General features: G+C 37.7%; 1 protein-coding gene and 1 pseudogene across 1 annotated transcript in view; one reads left to right on the forward strand and one right to left on the reverse strand.

The window, feature by feature from the left end:
• Positions 1-2,472: 2,472 nt before the first annotated feature.
• On the reverse strand, positions 2,473-5,111 carry LOC127662310 (ERO1-like protein alpha; annotated as a pseudogene).
• A 4,527-nt stretch (positions 5,112-9,638) lies between these two features.
• LOC127662242 (protein Smaug homolog 1-like) overlaps positions 9,639-16,587 on the forward strand; it is a 65,467-nt gene continuing 58,518 nt past the window's right edge. Inside the window, exons 1-2 of the mRNA XM_052153352.1 lie at positions 9,639-10,180; positions 11,534-12,130. Of these exons, the coding sequence (XP_052009312.1) occupies positions 11,935-12,130 (196 nt within the window). The 5' untranslated portion in view covers positions 9,639-10,180; positions 11,534-11,934. The remainder of the gene's footprint in view (positions 10,181-11,533; positions 12,131-16,587) is intronic.

Here is a 16,587-nt window from a genome sequence, read left to right on the forward strand (position 1 = left end):
GAGGTAACCGTAAGGCACTTACAATGGAAGTTAATGGGGCCAGTCCATAAACATTAAAATACACTGTATCAAAAGTTGTCACGACATGTAAACATTTATATGAGTTAACGTGATTTTAGTGTGATAAAATCACTTAACATTATCTGTGTGAAGTTATATTTAATATTACAACTTAATTGCCATGATGATGTAACAACGTAAATCCTTTAATCTGGTAAACGCTGTGATGCCAACAATTATTATTTTTACTGTTTTATTCTTTGAATCATAAATCATGTTAGTGCATAAAATGTGTACATCTTGTGGCTATACCTTAGAAACAGTGTGGATTTCAACATATATAGATTGGCCCCATTCAATCCCATTGTAAGTGCCCTTTTTTATTTATTTATTTTTTTGGAATAAATGCGGGACAACTCGAAGTAATTTTATGTGGTAATCAACATTAAGCCACAGATGCTGTCGATTGAGATTTGATAACTTGTTGATTCCCTGTATCGAACCTTGAATATTCCTGTAAATGAAGCAGATCTTTCCTTTCCATTCCCCTGAACATGAATTGTTTTGTGTTTTAGGAAAAGAAAAGCTTATTTTTTTCCCCTAATTTGCTGCTCCATGTACATCACAAGCTGTATACTTGAAATCAACAATCATTTGGCTAAAGCAATCATCAAATGCTTAAAAAAAAAAAAAAAAAAATCAGCAAAGTCCCCTCCATTTTACCATCACTGTATAAGACCGGCTTGAGTTAATTAGCACTAATCCTGTGGTTTCAGGGAATCCATGCTGTGAAAACAGAACCTGTCTAGTATTACACATGATGAATGAATAGAGGATTGGTTGAAAATCCAGCTGGGTTTAGACCTATACACCTGCTCAAATTGCTCATTATTATTATTATTATTAAAAATGTTTCATTTTTTATTGTATACTGCTGGGTTTTGTGTGTATGTTGTATGAAAAGAAAAAGTTATGGATGATTTGAATTGATTTGATCATTTTAAGTCTGCCTGAAGTCATATAATTCCAATTTCCTTGCTTGCTGACAGCTGTCGTGTAGCATAAAACATGTAAAGCTTTCAGCATGGATTATTGATGTAAAGGTGACTAATGCTGATTTGTTTCTGATCACATTTCCTGACAAACAACAGACAGGAAAGGGCTGTGTATTAATTTTTTTTTATTTGTCTGTTATAAATGTGTCTGGTTTAAAACATTTTGCTGTGAAATTCATCATATCAACCCTTGTATCTCACAAAAGATCAAGTAAAGCTTTTATTATTATGATTTTTTTTTTTTTTTATGTTTTAAGGCCAATGAATGTAATTTGTTTACCCATGATCCTAGTCGATTAGAAATGTACGACAAGCACTACCATAAAAAATAAAAATAAAGTTTTATTGCACTGTTTTTAAAAACGAATAAAAAAGGACTTTTTTTTTTATCTGAATCAGGGGAGTTGGGTACGATTATTTCAAAATGGAAAAGCTAATTAAGGGAAATGACACTAATTAGGGTTGTGTATATTGCAGATTGCAGCAGCACATCAAATTCAAAATGGCAAGTGGTTAAAAATCCACCCACCATAGTTTCTTTCCAGCAAAACGGCAGAGTTTTAACCAAACTTGTACAGAAATGCAATGTCACAAAGCATTATTTATATATATATATATATATATATATATAATCAAAACCTTTTCTTTCAACATTATGATTAACTCCAGGCCTAAAATGTTCCTGTATCTTGTCCAGTGTTTTTGCTTCCAAATACCAGTGTTCGTTTTTCTCAAAAATTGTCTAGCAGGTCTAATTGTGTTTTCGTTACTTGGCTGAACTCATAGCCACAATTATATTTGTAGTGGCTAATCACTGGCAACATCGTAATCTAGGACAGATATGCCTCTGACCTCTGAGATCCATGTACCAGACAAAGAATTATCAAATTGCCAGCTCTTCATTTAAAGTTTGATTCAGCACTCTGATTTAGATAATTGCTGAACTTAATTTGTATGTCAGACTTCCAATAAGATGTACTGCGGCTCAAATGATTGAGCATGCAATGCCAAAGTCATGGGTTCGATTCTCTGGGAATACATACTGTACATTGATGCAATGAATGCATTGTTAGTCACTTTGGATTAAAGCACCAAATGAAAAATGTATAAATGAAGCCATGGCTAAACCACTTAAAAAGAGAGATCCGTCATAAAATGAATGCAAAATACGAGCTTAACGCAACCACATCTGGAATGTTTGTGGAAAATGACTGAACATTATTAAAAATAAACAACTGATCTCCTCTTGAAATAGACATTTCAAATTCAAATATACTCTACTACTTAAAATAGCCTTTGGGCTAAATTGCTCAGGTACTTTAAAGTATTAGTATCCAATGCTGTTAAATATGGTGCCTTTAACAACAATTGGTGTAAAATAACATTCTAAAGACAGTAATTTTTCAACCCACGAGGCAACAACTATGTAATGTGATTATACTACTCAACAAAGTGTTGCCAAAAAAGGGGAGTTTTTTCAGTTACTGTCTGACTCGACATCAGTGAGCGAAAGTCCTTCAACTCTCTGACACTTGTGGATATTCTGAAACAAAAAAGAGAACATGTTGTGAAAAGAACAAAATATGTGGACAAATATCAAGATCTCTAAAAATATATTTTGAATCTTATACTGTGTACCTTCCAAAAGCATTAAACAGAGAGACAATCTCTTGCCGACTGAGCTGAAAAGATGGATTGGTCTTGATTGTATTGGGCATGGTTTCTATTTGCCTTTCAGAAAACAGGATTTTAAGTGCTGTTCCCAGTCCCTGTGTCTAAGAGAGACAATCATAAATCAGTGCAAATAATATTATCTGGTTACCTATTAAAGCAAAGCACTCTTCCTCTTTTTTTTTTTTGTTGTTGTCTTACCTGCAATTTTCCCCAAAGTCTGCATTTAAAGCATTCAACACAGTCCATGATACGGGAAATGTTTTTGAAGGTGATCTTGAAGTCTTCCTGATGCCAGGGCACAAAAGCAACTGAGTAACAATTGAGAAATATTAACTTTTATGTACTGCACCTTGCTTATTTGTCATTAAAAAGAAGCAAACTGACTCTTAATTTCATGGCCTCCTTGTTGTTTCCAGCAAATAGTGTGGTCTCGTCAAAATGCAATGGAAAATATCAGCAAATAAAGAATAAGATGCAATATTAAAATCACACTCAATGACATCTGGATCTCAGTTGGTGGCCTTTTACCTGCAGCTGCAATTACTTGGCCACATGGAGGAGCTCTAAAAGCAGTTTCTTGTTCTCGCCGTCTTGTGCTGGTTGGCCAGTGTACAAATGGAAGGAGGAATGCTCAAAGTAAGGGAGAACTTTAGCCAGAGCACGCAGCAGGAAGTAGAGTTTGCGTAGCCTCTTTGGCCCCTCTCCTTTTGTCAGCTCTTCATCAAATCTCACCTAGAACTCTGTGACATTGTGACCCCATTTCATCTCGAACCAGTTCAATCAAACCAACCAAATCAAAAGGAGACACCAAAACATCTCAAACAAGTTCATGGTGAAGCATGATTCAAGCACACATGTAATGGTATCATATAATATAACACTGGTAGTGGACTAAAGCACATAACTGTTAATCAGAAGGTTACTGGTTCGACCCCCACAGCCACCACCATTGTGTCCTTGAGCAAGGCACTTAACTCCAGGTTGCTCCGGGGGGATTGTCCCTGTAATAAGTGCACTGTAAGTCGCTTTGGATAAAAGTGTCTGCCAAATGCATAAATGTAAATGTAAATATAATGTCATGTCCACACTAATAGGTTTTTGCTTGAGAACGCATTCATTTTGCTACGTTTATGCCTCTCGTCCAAACTAGACAAGACGAAAACGTAGGGTTTTGAAAAATGCTCTTCATAACTGTATACTTTGAAAAAAATTATTACAAAACTGAAAAGTTTACTTACCTTCCAGCCAGTGGTAGAATCCCTGCCCTTAAATAAGAAATAAGCTTGTCAGTCAAAGCTGAAATCACTGACTAAATGGACTTGGATTGGACAAAAGTAATCTTACCATCAATGTCTAAAGTGGAGAGAGAGAGAAGATTACGGTTCATGAGCTTTACTATATGAATAATTTTGACATGGAAATACTGAAAATAAAATCATCAAAACTTGTACGCTAAATCAAGAATAGATAGCACAGAAGATAAAGTGTGCTTTATAAAGTGTGTTGGCATCTAACAGTGGTAAATTCTTACCACTGTTAGATGCCAACGGATTCAGTGGTCTTTTAACTGAATAAGGTCTGAACGTACAACAAAAAACTGGATGCAAATTGTTGCAGACACTATGAGCACACATCAACATATTCAGATCAGAATAACTGTGATCTCGGACTCTTTACTTGAAACAGTTCTCCTCATATATGCTGTTCCATATGCGCCGGGCCTCTGGTACTTTATAGCCAGTGAAACGTTCAGGATTTAGCAGAAGGTCAACATACTGCGAGTCAGGCGAGTCCTCATCTGAGACAAATAAATCATGTTTACTTGCTGTCCAATAAAAGATTGAACTGGTCTTGCCGCCCAATTTGTACGTGACTCTTCAAATAACTAGCTAATTACTTTAAGGAAGTATCAAATCTAAATAGCAGAGGAAAATTACCATGCAGAAATGGTCAGACTCATCATCATGTTTTTCCACTCCTGTAGAGCCTGGTGTGTCTCTTCACTAAACAATAAAACACAAGAGTGAAACCTCAGCATTTTTGCAGAATACACAAACTACATCACAGACTTGACTGTCAGGAAGTCACATGTAAGACACAACTGGGGTGCACACACTTCCTTCACAATATTCAGATTTAAGGTTGGTTTGTTTTTTAACTGGCAATTCTTAAAGGAATATTCCAGGTTCAATACAAGTAAGCTTAATTGACAGCATTTGTGGAATAATGCAAAAATCAAGGTTACAGTGAGACACATACAATGGAAGTGAATGGGGACAATTTTTGGAGGGTTAGAAGACAATTTTATGATAGTTAAAGCTCAGGTATTACTTAAGCTGTAAATTGGTAACATTTTTAGGGATTATGGCATTACATCGTCATGGCAACAAAGTTGCAAAATTGGATTTAAGTTCACACAGAAATGGTAAGAAAGCAATTTTTATCACACTAAAATCATATAACAAAGCATACTGTTTACATCTTGTGGCTATACTTTTGAAACAGAGAGTGTTTTAATGTTTTCCGATTGGCCTCATTCATTTCCATTGTAAGGGCCTCGATGTTACCCACGTTTTTGCTTTATTTTTTTAAGAAAGGGAGGAATGAGTCAAACTTAATTGTTGTGGTAATCAATAGTATGCCACAAACGCTGTTGATTGAACTTTACTTATATCAAAGACAGTTTAGCAGAGATGGACCTCTGGTATTAAAATGAATGGGAGAAACTGGAACATCCAACAGCCATCAGATGTAGAAATGGAAGTCCCGCCTAACAGGTAAAAGAGCCAATCACCTTTTAGATACAGACATCGCCTGACAATCAACTCGAGAACGTGCAAACGTATTAGCTGAACCAGCTTGGGAAAAAAATAAGAAGCACAATTTATGATATGAAATTTGTCCGATTTTACTGCTGATCTGAAATATGTTCTCTGATTGTAATCTTGACAAACCGTTTTGGAGATTTTGGTCTTTCCCCATTCAAGTAAACAGAAGCTGACCTTTATGCCACATGTTTATTTCGAATGTAGCTGCCAAACCTGCCGACAGCATTCCTGAGTGGACTGGCGTGCCTTGAAAAGGTCTTGGCATTTATTGAACCCAGAATAAAAGTTTAAACTATTCAATTTTTTCCTCACACATTATTTTAGATTCGGCGCCACACAGAAGCATTTTAGAGCATTGAAGCCACATTGCATTTTGAGTTAACAGTAAAAAAGAACAAAAGACGTATTTTATTATTCTTAAAACAACCATTCTAATTTCATCATCAGACAGCACTGTGATTTATCTCCGTTGCATGAAAACAGCACTACATCGAGTTCACCACAAGATGTCGCCAAAGCTTAATTTCTAAATTAACTGGGTTTGCTGTCTGACAACAGCATTGACGTCTTTATCTGTTCTTATGTACAGTATATTTTGTAATCTAACAGCATTTGGAAAGTGAAATGTGCCTATGATTTTATTCCAACTCTCCAGTTACCTTTTTGGTGCCCTGTAATATTAGCATATTTATTTAATATAATTTGTAATAATTAATGTAATTAATAAATGTAACTATCAGCGAAACTGATAATTTTGCAGTGGTCAATAATTTTTTTCCAGAGCTGTAGCTTAAAAAGGGATAGTTTTCTAAAGGATAGTGAAGGGGATAGAATTTGGAAGTGAAAGTGAAAGTGTAGATTTCCAGTTAAAAAGGACTTAAATAATGATCTGTTACTAACCCAAACCTATCATATGGCTTCTGAAGATATGGATTTAACCACTAGAGTCTTATGGATTACTTTTATACTGCCTTTTGAAGATTAAATTGCATTGCGAGGACCAACAGAGCTGAAATATTCTTTTAAAAATCTTTGTTTGTGTTTTGCAGTGAACTACCCCTTGGGTGAACTATCCCTTTAATGTATTAGGGTAATTTCGCAAAATCTGTGCCTTTTGTGTATCTCTTTAACAACAATGACTTTAAAGCTGCACTCAGTAATTCATTTTATGTCGCTGAGACTGACACCTAGGGGCATGGATGCAGCATCACTCAAATGCAAAAGTTTTCAATGATCACTGTCAGTGTAGAAATTCACTATTCAGTCAGCTATGATTAATTTAATCCATGAGTGAAAGTGTCCAATAACAGGGCAGTTACTGAGATTAAAGGAATAGTTCACCCACAAATAAAAATGTATTTACTTTCTTTCTTCTGCAGAACACAAATGATGATTTTTAGAAGAATATCTCAGTTCTGTTGGTCCATACAATGCAAGGGAAGGGTGACCAAAACTTTGAAGCACATAAATGTAGCATAAAAGACTTCAGTGGTTAAATCCAAATCTTCAGAAGTGATATAATATGTGTGGTACATATAAGGTAATTGAAGTCCTTTTTTACTACAAATCCCCACCTTTGATCAGCCCTGACCAGAAGGTGGCGATACGCACTAAGAATGTGACTCCCAAAAACAAAAGATGAACGTGGATGTGAAAGTGGACATTTATAGTAAAAATGACTTAAACACTGGTCTGTTTCTCACCCACACTTATCGTATCGCTTCTGAAGATTTGGATTTAACCATTGAAGTCTTATGGATTACATATATGCTTATGCTATTATATGCTATTTAGCCCCATTTTATCATCGTTACATTGGCTACCTGTTAAATTCCATATTAATTTTAAAATTCTGTTAACTACGTACAAAGCTTTGAATGGTCTAGCTCCACAGTACTTAAGTGACTTTCTACCACGCTATATTCCATCATGTTCATTATGATCACAAAATTCTGGCCTGTTCATAGTTCCTAGAATATCAAAATCCACAAAAGGGGGTAGATCCTTTTCATATTTGGCTCCTAAACTAGGGAATAGTCTCCCTAACACTGTTCGAGATGCAGACACACTCTCTCAGTTTAAGTCTAGACTAAAGACTCATCTATTTAGCCAGGCCTACACCTAATTTTTCCTTCAACTCACAATTAGGCTGCTTTAGTTTAGTCTGCCAGTTCCAGAAACCAGAAACATTGATCATGATTTATAATAATTTATAATCATGATATATTATTAAATTTTTTTCCTGTCTCAACCTCGGGACTCCTATCCTGAGGTCACCAGAACCGGCTGGATCCAGCACCATTCATGCTTCAGGTTGGACTCCACTGCACAGTGTCGCTGAATGATGATGACTAAATGCAGCCGGTACCAGCCAAACATCACTTCAGTCTATTACGATGGACTTCAGAGGATGAACTGATGCCAACTCCAACCACAAGACATGGTATACTTCATATGCCATTGTCTGAACCTTGGATTTAGGATGGACCACACCGAACCTCACCAAAATTACCGGCCAGGTTGAACTGCGTTTCACATCCCTGATCTCTGTCTGCATCACCTCGGTCTATTGATGGACTACGATCTTGAAATGGAAGGCATAGACTAACAATTGCCAACAAAAGCCTTCATCAGCCAATTAACAAGGACAATTGCATCTATGTGAACTTCTGCAGTTAATCCAGGATGGACTTCAAAGACATTGGTCATTAATCTTACAGTTCTTAACACTTACTTAGTTTAATAATTTTAAACCATGACTTTAACTATACATAAGTAATATTTACATTATATTCATAATGTTAGCCAGAGGGGAACTGGCCCCCACAGTGAGTCTGGTTTCTCCCAAGGTTATTTTTCTCCATTAATCAACATCTTATGGAGTTTTGTGTTCCTTGCCACAGTCGCCTTCAGCTTGCTCACTGGGGTTATTAATACAATTATTATTTAATTACTTATTTTTAAACATGATTAACAATCGTATTTTATCTAATTACACAATGATGATTCATCAACTTTATAGACATTACAGTTTTATCGTCTGTTAGTGCCTGATCTTCTGTAAAGCTGCTCTGAAACGATGTGTGTGGTGAAAGGCGCTATACAAATAAAATTGGCTTGACTTGATATATGCTGCCTTTATGTGCTTTATGAAGTTTTGGTCACTAGTCACTTCCACTGTATATACCCACAGAGCTGAAATGTTCTTCTAAATATCATACACATCAGGGATTACATAAGGGTGTGTATATGGGTGAACTTTTCCTTTAAGCAAATAGTATATGGCTGGTCATGTGATCCTAACATGGCAGCCCCCATGAGGAGACCCTCTCCACATAGAATAAAACAGATTTAATAAGGTAACTATGCTTCAAAATCACAATTCATTTATTAAGGAGTTCAAAAATCGTTATGAGAAAAACAATATTACTTAGTGCACCTTTACCATATCTATCTATATGTCTGTCCGTCCGTCCGTCTGTCTGTCTATCTATCTATCTATCTGTCCACCTGCCTGCCCATTAATCCATTCATCTGTCTGTCTGTCTATCTATCTATCTATCTGCTGTCCATCTGTCCACCTGCCTACCCACCCATCCATCCATCCATCCATCTATCGGTCCACCTGCCTGCCCATTCATCCATTCATCCGTCCGTCTGTCTGTCTATTTGCTGTCCACCTGCCTGCCTGCCTATCTATCTATCTATCTATCTATCTATCTATCTATCTATCTATCTATCTATCTATCTATCTATCTGTCCACCTGCCTGCCCATTCATCCGTCCGTGCGTCTGTCTGTCTGTCTGTCTGTCTGTCTGTCTATCTATCTATCTATCTATCTATCTATCTATCTATCTATATCTATCTACTGTCCATCTGTCACCTGCCTGCCCATCCATCCATCCATCCATCCATCCATCCATCCATCCATCCATCCATCTATCTATCTATCTATCTATCTATCTATCTATCTATCTATCTATCTATCTATCTATCTATCTATCTATCCACCTTCACTTTGGTAAAAGAACGCCCTCTAACGGGCGGAATTCGCTACTACAACGCGCCTGTACAGTTGAAGAATCCAAGGGCGGAATCTATCCCAGTTTCCTTTTTCGACACTTTCTAACCCACTTTCATCGTGTCAGGGCGGGGACAACTAACTATGTAAAACTCTAAAAAGCAACTATTAGCGCTTTAAAGGCTTATTCATCCACCGACTTCGACGGACAAAACTTTATGTTACTCCTCCTCTCTAAACAGTGTAAACAAAACTTCGCTCTTGCTCTAACATCGTCCAGTTTGATGTGAAAACCTCTTTTTTTTCCTAAAATCCCTGATCCCCGGTCAGTCGACTCCAGTAGGATAAGCAATACGATCTGCTCCTAACTCCATTTTCTATTTTTGTGCTTCCTTGTGCTGCCAAGCTCCTGACGTAATGCTCCGTGTTAATTATTAGCATGTGGGAAGCGATGCCGAGACTCTCCTCTGCTGCTGCTTCAACAAGAGCTGACTGACTGCGGGGAGAAAAACCTCGTCAAGATGGCCAAACACACTGACCCAGAGTGAAGGGGCACCGCTCCGCCGTCCCGCGACCAGCACCCATGCAACTGCGCCCTTAGGTGAGTTCATTTTCAGCACTTTTCTAATAGGTAATTTTTAGTTTTTATAGCATATAACACTACTTGCAGAATCTCTTGTCCCACCACACTGTAACTTTCTATGGGAAAGTGAAATGCATATGGGGTTTATGGAAATGGAAATAATGTATTATTTATGATAAAGCCGTCTTATTAAATGTTTAAGGATCTTTAAAATTATAATTCATAAGAAGGGGACAGTTGGATTGCTTTAGGCATGAAACCCACCAGAGTGGGGTAATGCTTTATGTGTGAAGAGTTGAGAGAAACTTGTTGAGAGGTCTGAATGTGTATTTACAGTTGGGACATTTAAGCAACAAGCAACGATTTTTGGGAATGTTCTGGACACATTTTGGGATGCAGTCCAGGATTTAGTAATGTTGTTATTTGAGACATTCATCTGACTATTTTCTTGTATTATTTCACATTTTATTTGTATGTTTATTTATAAATAGAATCGCTCTGGACACCCTGCCCACTCCCTCTTTTAACTGTTTCCCTCTGGCCGGCGCTACAGAGCACTGAGTGCCAGGACATCCAGACACAAGAACAGTTTTTACCCTCTGGCCATTTACCCCATTAACAATTAAACTGCCTTCAGGACTCCCATAATGCAATAATGTAAATAAATATCTCATGTACATCTGTAAATTCATATATTTAATTCAATAACTGTACCCCTACATTGCGCATACATTACCATTTGCACATGTACATAAAACATTATGTTATGTGTCCTAATATTTCTATATCTATTTATACTCTTATCTTGTTTTATATTCTGTGTCTCACTGTAATGTTCTGTGTGCACTTGTTTCTCCTCTCACCAAACACTTGGCAATAAAGCTCATTCTGATTCTGATCTATGTTCAGGTAAGTGAAAATGTAGGTTGCAATTCAGGACTCTTTTAAAGGCAGATATTTAGGCTACGTTAATACGCAGCTCCAAATATAACATCAACACGGCCGTTTAATCGATCGCAAGATAGCGAATTAGCAATTACGATTTTGTTCACTCGCACACGCTTGCGTGATGTGTCCATGCGCTACTCATAAATGCTGGATGAAGCTGGTTTATTTTTGTCTCAGAGGAAAGTGGAGTCGTTTCATAGGCTAAACCCCCAGATATTTACCTAGTAGTTATAGCCTAAACAGTTAACCTGTTTGTGGTTCTTTTAAGGAATCTTCATGTATAGTAGTCCCAACTTGAAGACTGAAGCAACAGATTTGTGTCACACTTCCACCGGGTTTTGAATGTCATGCTCTTCAGTCTTTTATTTCTGTGTATTTCCTCTGAAATTTGTATTATAACATATTCATTCTTTACTTTCACAGATGTAAGATCTTCTCTGAGGAAAATGCTATCAAGAATGAAACTGGACAGACTCCATATGCAGGAGTAAAGCTAAGGAACTCTCAGTAAGCTCATAGTGACCAGACAGTTGGAGAGCTCCACCATAACTTCAAACAGGGATTCTCTGCCACCATGCCAAAGAACCAAAAATGAATATGCTCCACGTTGGTGCCCAATAACAATTAACATCTCAAAGGCGTATTCTCTGTCAAACTGTGAAATAAAGAGGCAAGCAAGTGCATTTTTGGAAACATCTGCAAGGTGAGTCTCCAATTAGCTGCAGAGTACACTCATCGCTGAGGAAGGAGTCCAAAGGGTCTTAGTCATCTCTCCCGCTTGCCACAAACCCGAATTCCAAGTCCTGGTGCCTGCCCACCAGATCATGATGTTTCGTGACCAAGTGGGAGTCCTCGCCGGCTGGTTTAAGGGGTGGAATGAATGCGAACAGACGGTGGCATTACTGTCGCTCCTCAAGCGGGTCAGTCGAACCCAAGCGCGCTTCCTGCAGCTCTGTTTGGAGCATTCCTTGGCGGACTGCACTGATTTGCATATTCTGGAAAGGGAGGCCAATAACCCAGGTTAGTACAAAGGCTCCCCTTTTTACGCCAGCTCTAACCACATGGGAACTGTGGGATTAATGTGTCTGGTAGGTGCAGGTGCCACCAGAACTTTCCTAGATGTGATCTTATTTTTTATTTAAACTGAGAAATTGGTACTGACAGATTCATGTTATATTTTGACATTCATCTGTAAAATTTTAACAACTGCTGTATTGGAGGACTGTATTTGAGTTAGGGATTCAGTGACTAGGTTTGTTGTGTGAGGTGGATGTGTGACCATGGAAACAAATACTTTGGTAACCAGACAGTGTAGCATTCACTTATGCACATTAGTAGACTAGCAATGTGCCGAGATGGAGGCATGACCTCTGGACATATAGATCCATCTTAACATACTCAACTCAAACATGGGATTCCCATCAGAATTTATAGTGGGCATTGGCTCATAATGTGCCTCCCTGTGTCTTGCAGTGTAGTGTGTTTCATTTTGAGGGATTTTAATGCTACTCTGTCATTGTAATTCTAAAACATCAAGATGAAAACAACAAAGCAGAGCTCATAAAGTTTTGAGATTGAGATTAAAGACAGCTGGTAGAAGGGCACAACCCATTTGAAACTCTGCTGGATAGTGTATTTTTGCCATTGGACTCACAAGTTCTCTCTCCATGGTGATGAGTTGCTATGTTGTCATTGCAAATGGTGTATTTGCATGTACGGATGTGGTTGTGACCTTCTCAGTGAATGCATTGAAAGTGTGTGTGTGTGGATGCCTACCTGTTCGATTCACCTCGGGCAGTTTTATGCGCTTGTGCCAATACCAGACAATGCTTATGTCAGCTTCCTATTACTCATCAGACTGTGGGATTCTTTGGTTATTCAGCATATTTTCTTTCATTCAAGTAGATGTCTGGTTGCTTGGGTCCTCTTTAAGTATCTCAAATGGAATGCACTTCAGGCTATTTATTCGTCATTTTTTCAGCGTAAAGGTTATGTTTTAACTTGTTCAGCTTAGAAAACTCTTTACCTATCTATCTCACATTGATATTTTACATGGTTTTCAAATCTTTTGACTCAGGTGTGGTTGTGATTTTGTAAGCAGTCCAGGTGTTTCCATTTTTAAAAGATTAATTGCAGACAATACTTTTAAGTTTTCAAAAAGCAAAATGACTGCTACTTTAAAAATGTAAACAAACTAAAGTGTCGGTCACTGAGCATGAACAGACAATAAGCAATATGCTGATAACAGCCAAAAATCAGCTTATTTAAAAAAACAAATAATCTGTCAGCACAAGAAATATTGGGTTATTCTTTGCTTTTACGTTGAAACATGTAGAGGTTTGCGTTCAACACATTAGATAAGTTAACAATGCAGATGAAGGTATTGCAACGCAATGCAAAATTGGGGAAATGATCAATCTACTTGTGTCAAACAGAGACTAAACTGTTTATGACCTTACTCTGATAATTTTAGCCGTTTAAGGTGTTTACATGACCTTATTCTGTAAGATTGTGCATGTAAAAATGCTCACCGTATCAGTAACCTAATATTGACATTACAGAAAAATACACTCTCAGAGTAACTTTATTTCGAACATCTGTACACCTGCTTATTAATGCCATTTTCTAGTCAACAAATCTTGTAGCAGTAGTGCAATGCATAAAATCATGCAGATATGTGTCAGGAGCTTCAGGTAATGTTCAAATCAACCATCAGAATGGGGAAAAATTTGATCACATTGATTTCGACCTGTAACTGCTGATCTCATGGGATATTCACGCCCAACAGTCTCTAGAATTTTCTCAGAATAGTGCCAAAAAAATAATAAAAAACATCCAGTGAGCGGCAGTTCTGCGGACGGAATGTCTTGTTGATGAGAGAGGACAATGGAGAATTGCCAGACTGTTTTGAGCTGACAGAAATTCTATGTTAACTCAGATACACTTGTAGTGAGCAGAATAGCATCTCAGAATGCACAAATGAACAACACATCGAATTTTGTGGCGGTTGGCTTTCAACAGCAAAAGACCACGTTGGGGACTTAGGTCGGACAATAGTGTTCCTTATAAAGAGAAAATTTTATATTACGGAACCAAGGATAATGAAAGAGTGTAGTAATGGTTGCATTTCAAAATGAATTGAAATGTGTTAGACATGTTATTTTTAAAGACGTTTTAGAATAAATCACGTTCTTAAGAAAAATAAACTTGTTTTTTCCCTTTTAATAAAATGTGTTTTCTTACACTATTGGCAAATGTTTTCTTCTTGTTATAAGCATAAATGGTACAAACTTTAGTTGGATTTCTCTGAAAGCAAGATAAAAAAAAAAATGTGGATGTAATTTTGCTTCACTAGTAAATTTATTGTGTTTTAAGAACATTTAGATATTTTTACTGGAAAACAAGACAAAAATATTTTGTAAGAAAAGTAACTTTGCTGTGTGTCCTCTGAAATCAAAGACTGCTTTTATTTTACAAACTAGTAAATGACCACGTTAAGACATCCCACACATGCACAGAGTGGTGTATATGGAGTTAACTCGCATCTGAGAGTTGAGTGGAAAGATGCATCTATTTGGAGAAAGAGTTGCGCCAATGAGAGGAATCCACAATGACCTACTTATTTCCCTGTTTGAAGGAGCTGCCTTGTTACCCTGACCCAAATGATGCAACTTATTTGCCTCTCATCTCAGCATCACACACTAACAAAATTGCAATGTTCATGTGTATTGTTTTAATTTTAGACAGAATTTTCCTATCCCTTTAAAAATGTACAAAAAAGTGAACCCGAAACACACAAAGTTTTGTTGTTTTAAGTTTTCCGACTGTTCCAACCAGCTTGGGCAGTCAGATAAAGTAGAGAGTGTTTGACTATATGTGTAAGCGAGAGATTGCTTGTTTGTCAGAATGTTAGTCCTGTCTGAGCTGGTGTTTAACCCTTGGCCCTTTTTCTGCCTTTCCATCTCACAGCCCAAAGGCAGAGTTTAGCCTGGACAGGAGGGGCACTGTTGTTGTGAATGACTGACTTCATAACTCGGTGTATGTTGGGTGTATGTGTGTGTGCGTGCGTGTGTGTGTGTGTACGTTTGAGATGATGGAGGCTAAGCTTATGGAGAGAGTGCTTTGTGCATTGTTTTTCCAATATGGTGGCTTCTCTATGAGATGCACTCCAGTGTACGTTCAGAAATGTCAAACACCCATATATATCTAAACCGAACTGCCTTGCTACTTCCAGCTGTATTGAACAGATGCTCCCCACGAGGGCTGGGCAATATGGCGATATATATATATATATATATATATATATATTGTGCAAATATATATATATATATATTGTGCAAATTGCGGTATGCAAATATCCATTAGCGCAGCACTCCACTTGCATGTGAGACTGCATAATCTTGTTTGTAATGACACCAGAAAGCCATTTATTGCAAGAAAGTTGCTAAACAGCATTTGACTTTACCTGCACCATGTAAGCGGCTGTAATGCCTGGTGTGAAAGCAGGACAGGACGGACAAGAGGTGCGGATCCAAACGCGGTTTTTATTGAATACAAAACAAACAAACACTGGAGCAAATAAAAAGTCCACGAGGGGAAAAGTAAACAAACACAAACTAACACAAAGCTGAACACGAGTCGACAGAACATCCACGAAGGGCTGGGAAAACCTGGAGAAAACACGAGAGATTGCACATAGGAATAAACATGAAACGGTAACGATCGACAGCGGAGAGAGGAATCGACGGGGTTTAAGTAGACAGACACAGTGATAACAAAATTAGCGACAGGTGCGGACAATAATGGTGATGAGGAGTGAGGAAGAAGGGAAGTGTAGTTTTAACAGAGACAGTGAAACACAGGCGGACAACAAGGAAGAAATGACAGGGAGCGTGTTAGGTGAAACAGAAAACACGGGACGGATAACAAGGAAGAGTGACATTGAACGTGACTGGCGAGGGTGAAACAGAAAACACGGGACGGACCACATGGGAACGTGACATGAACGTGACTAGAGAAACAGAGAACACAGTGAGGACAACAGGGGATCGTGACAGCGGCAAACTCTTTACCGCTTAAATGCGGCTAGGACAGTAAGTAGCTTTCTTCACAGCAACGCGTATTCGCCATGATGCTGGTTAGTAAATGATGACAGAATTTTCAGTATTGAGTCTACTATCCCTTTAATGTTGAAATAGGCTAAGTATATTACACATTAAATCTATTCAAAAGTGTCCAACAGATCTGTTGATGTAATTTTCCATTTTGATATACCTTTTTTAATTTGTGAATGGGCATATTTATTTATGTTAAGCAGGGCATATAGAGGACTATATAAAATCAGTTCAAATGAACTGAGTGTGATATGAAATTTACCCTCCTCTTCATCCACTGGCCTTGAGACACACCCTCCCTTGTGACTAGTGTTCAGACTCATCACCGGCCTGTTTGGTTTTTCTCTGCTGTCTTTTACAGAT

Source organism: Xyrauchen texanus, chromosome 22 (assembly GCF_025860055.1).
Source record: "Xyrauchen texanus isolate HMW12.3.18 chromosome 22, RBS_HiC_50CHRs, whole genome shotgun sequence".
Taxonomy (NCBI): Eukaryota; Metazoa; Chordata; class Actinopteri; order Cypriniformes; family Catostomidae; genus Xyrauchen; species Xyrauchen texanus.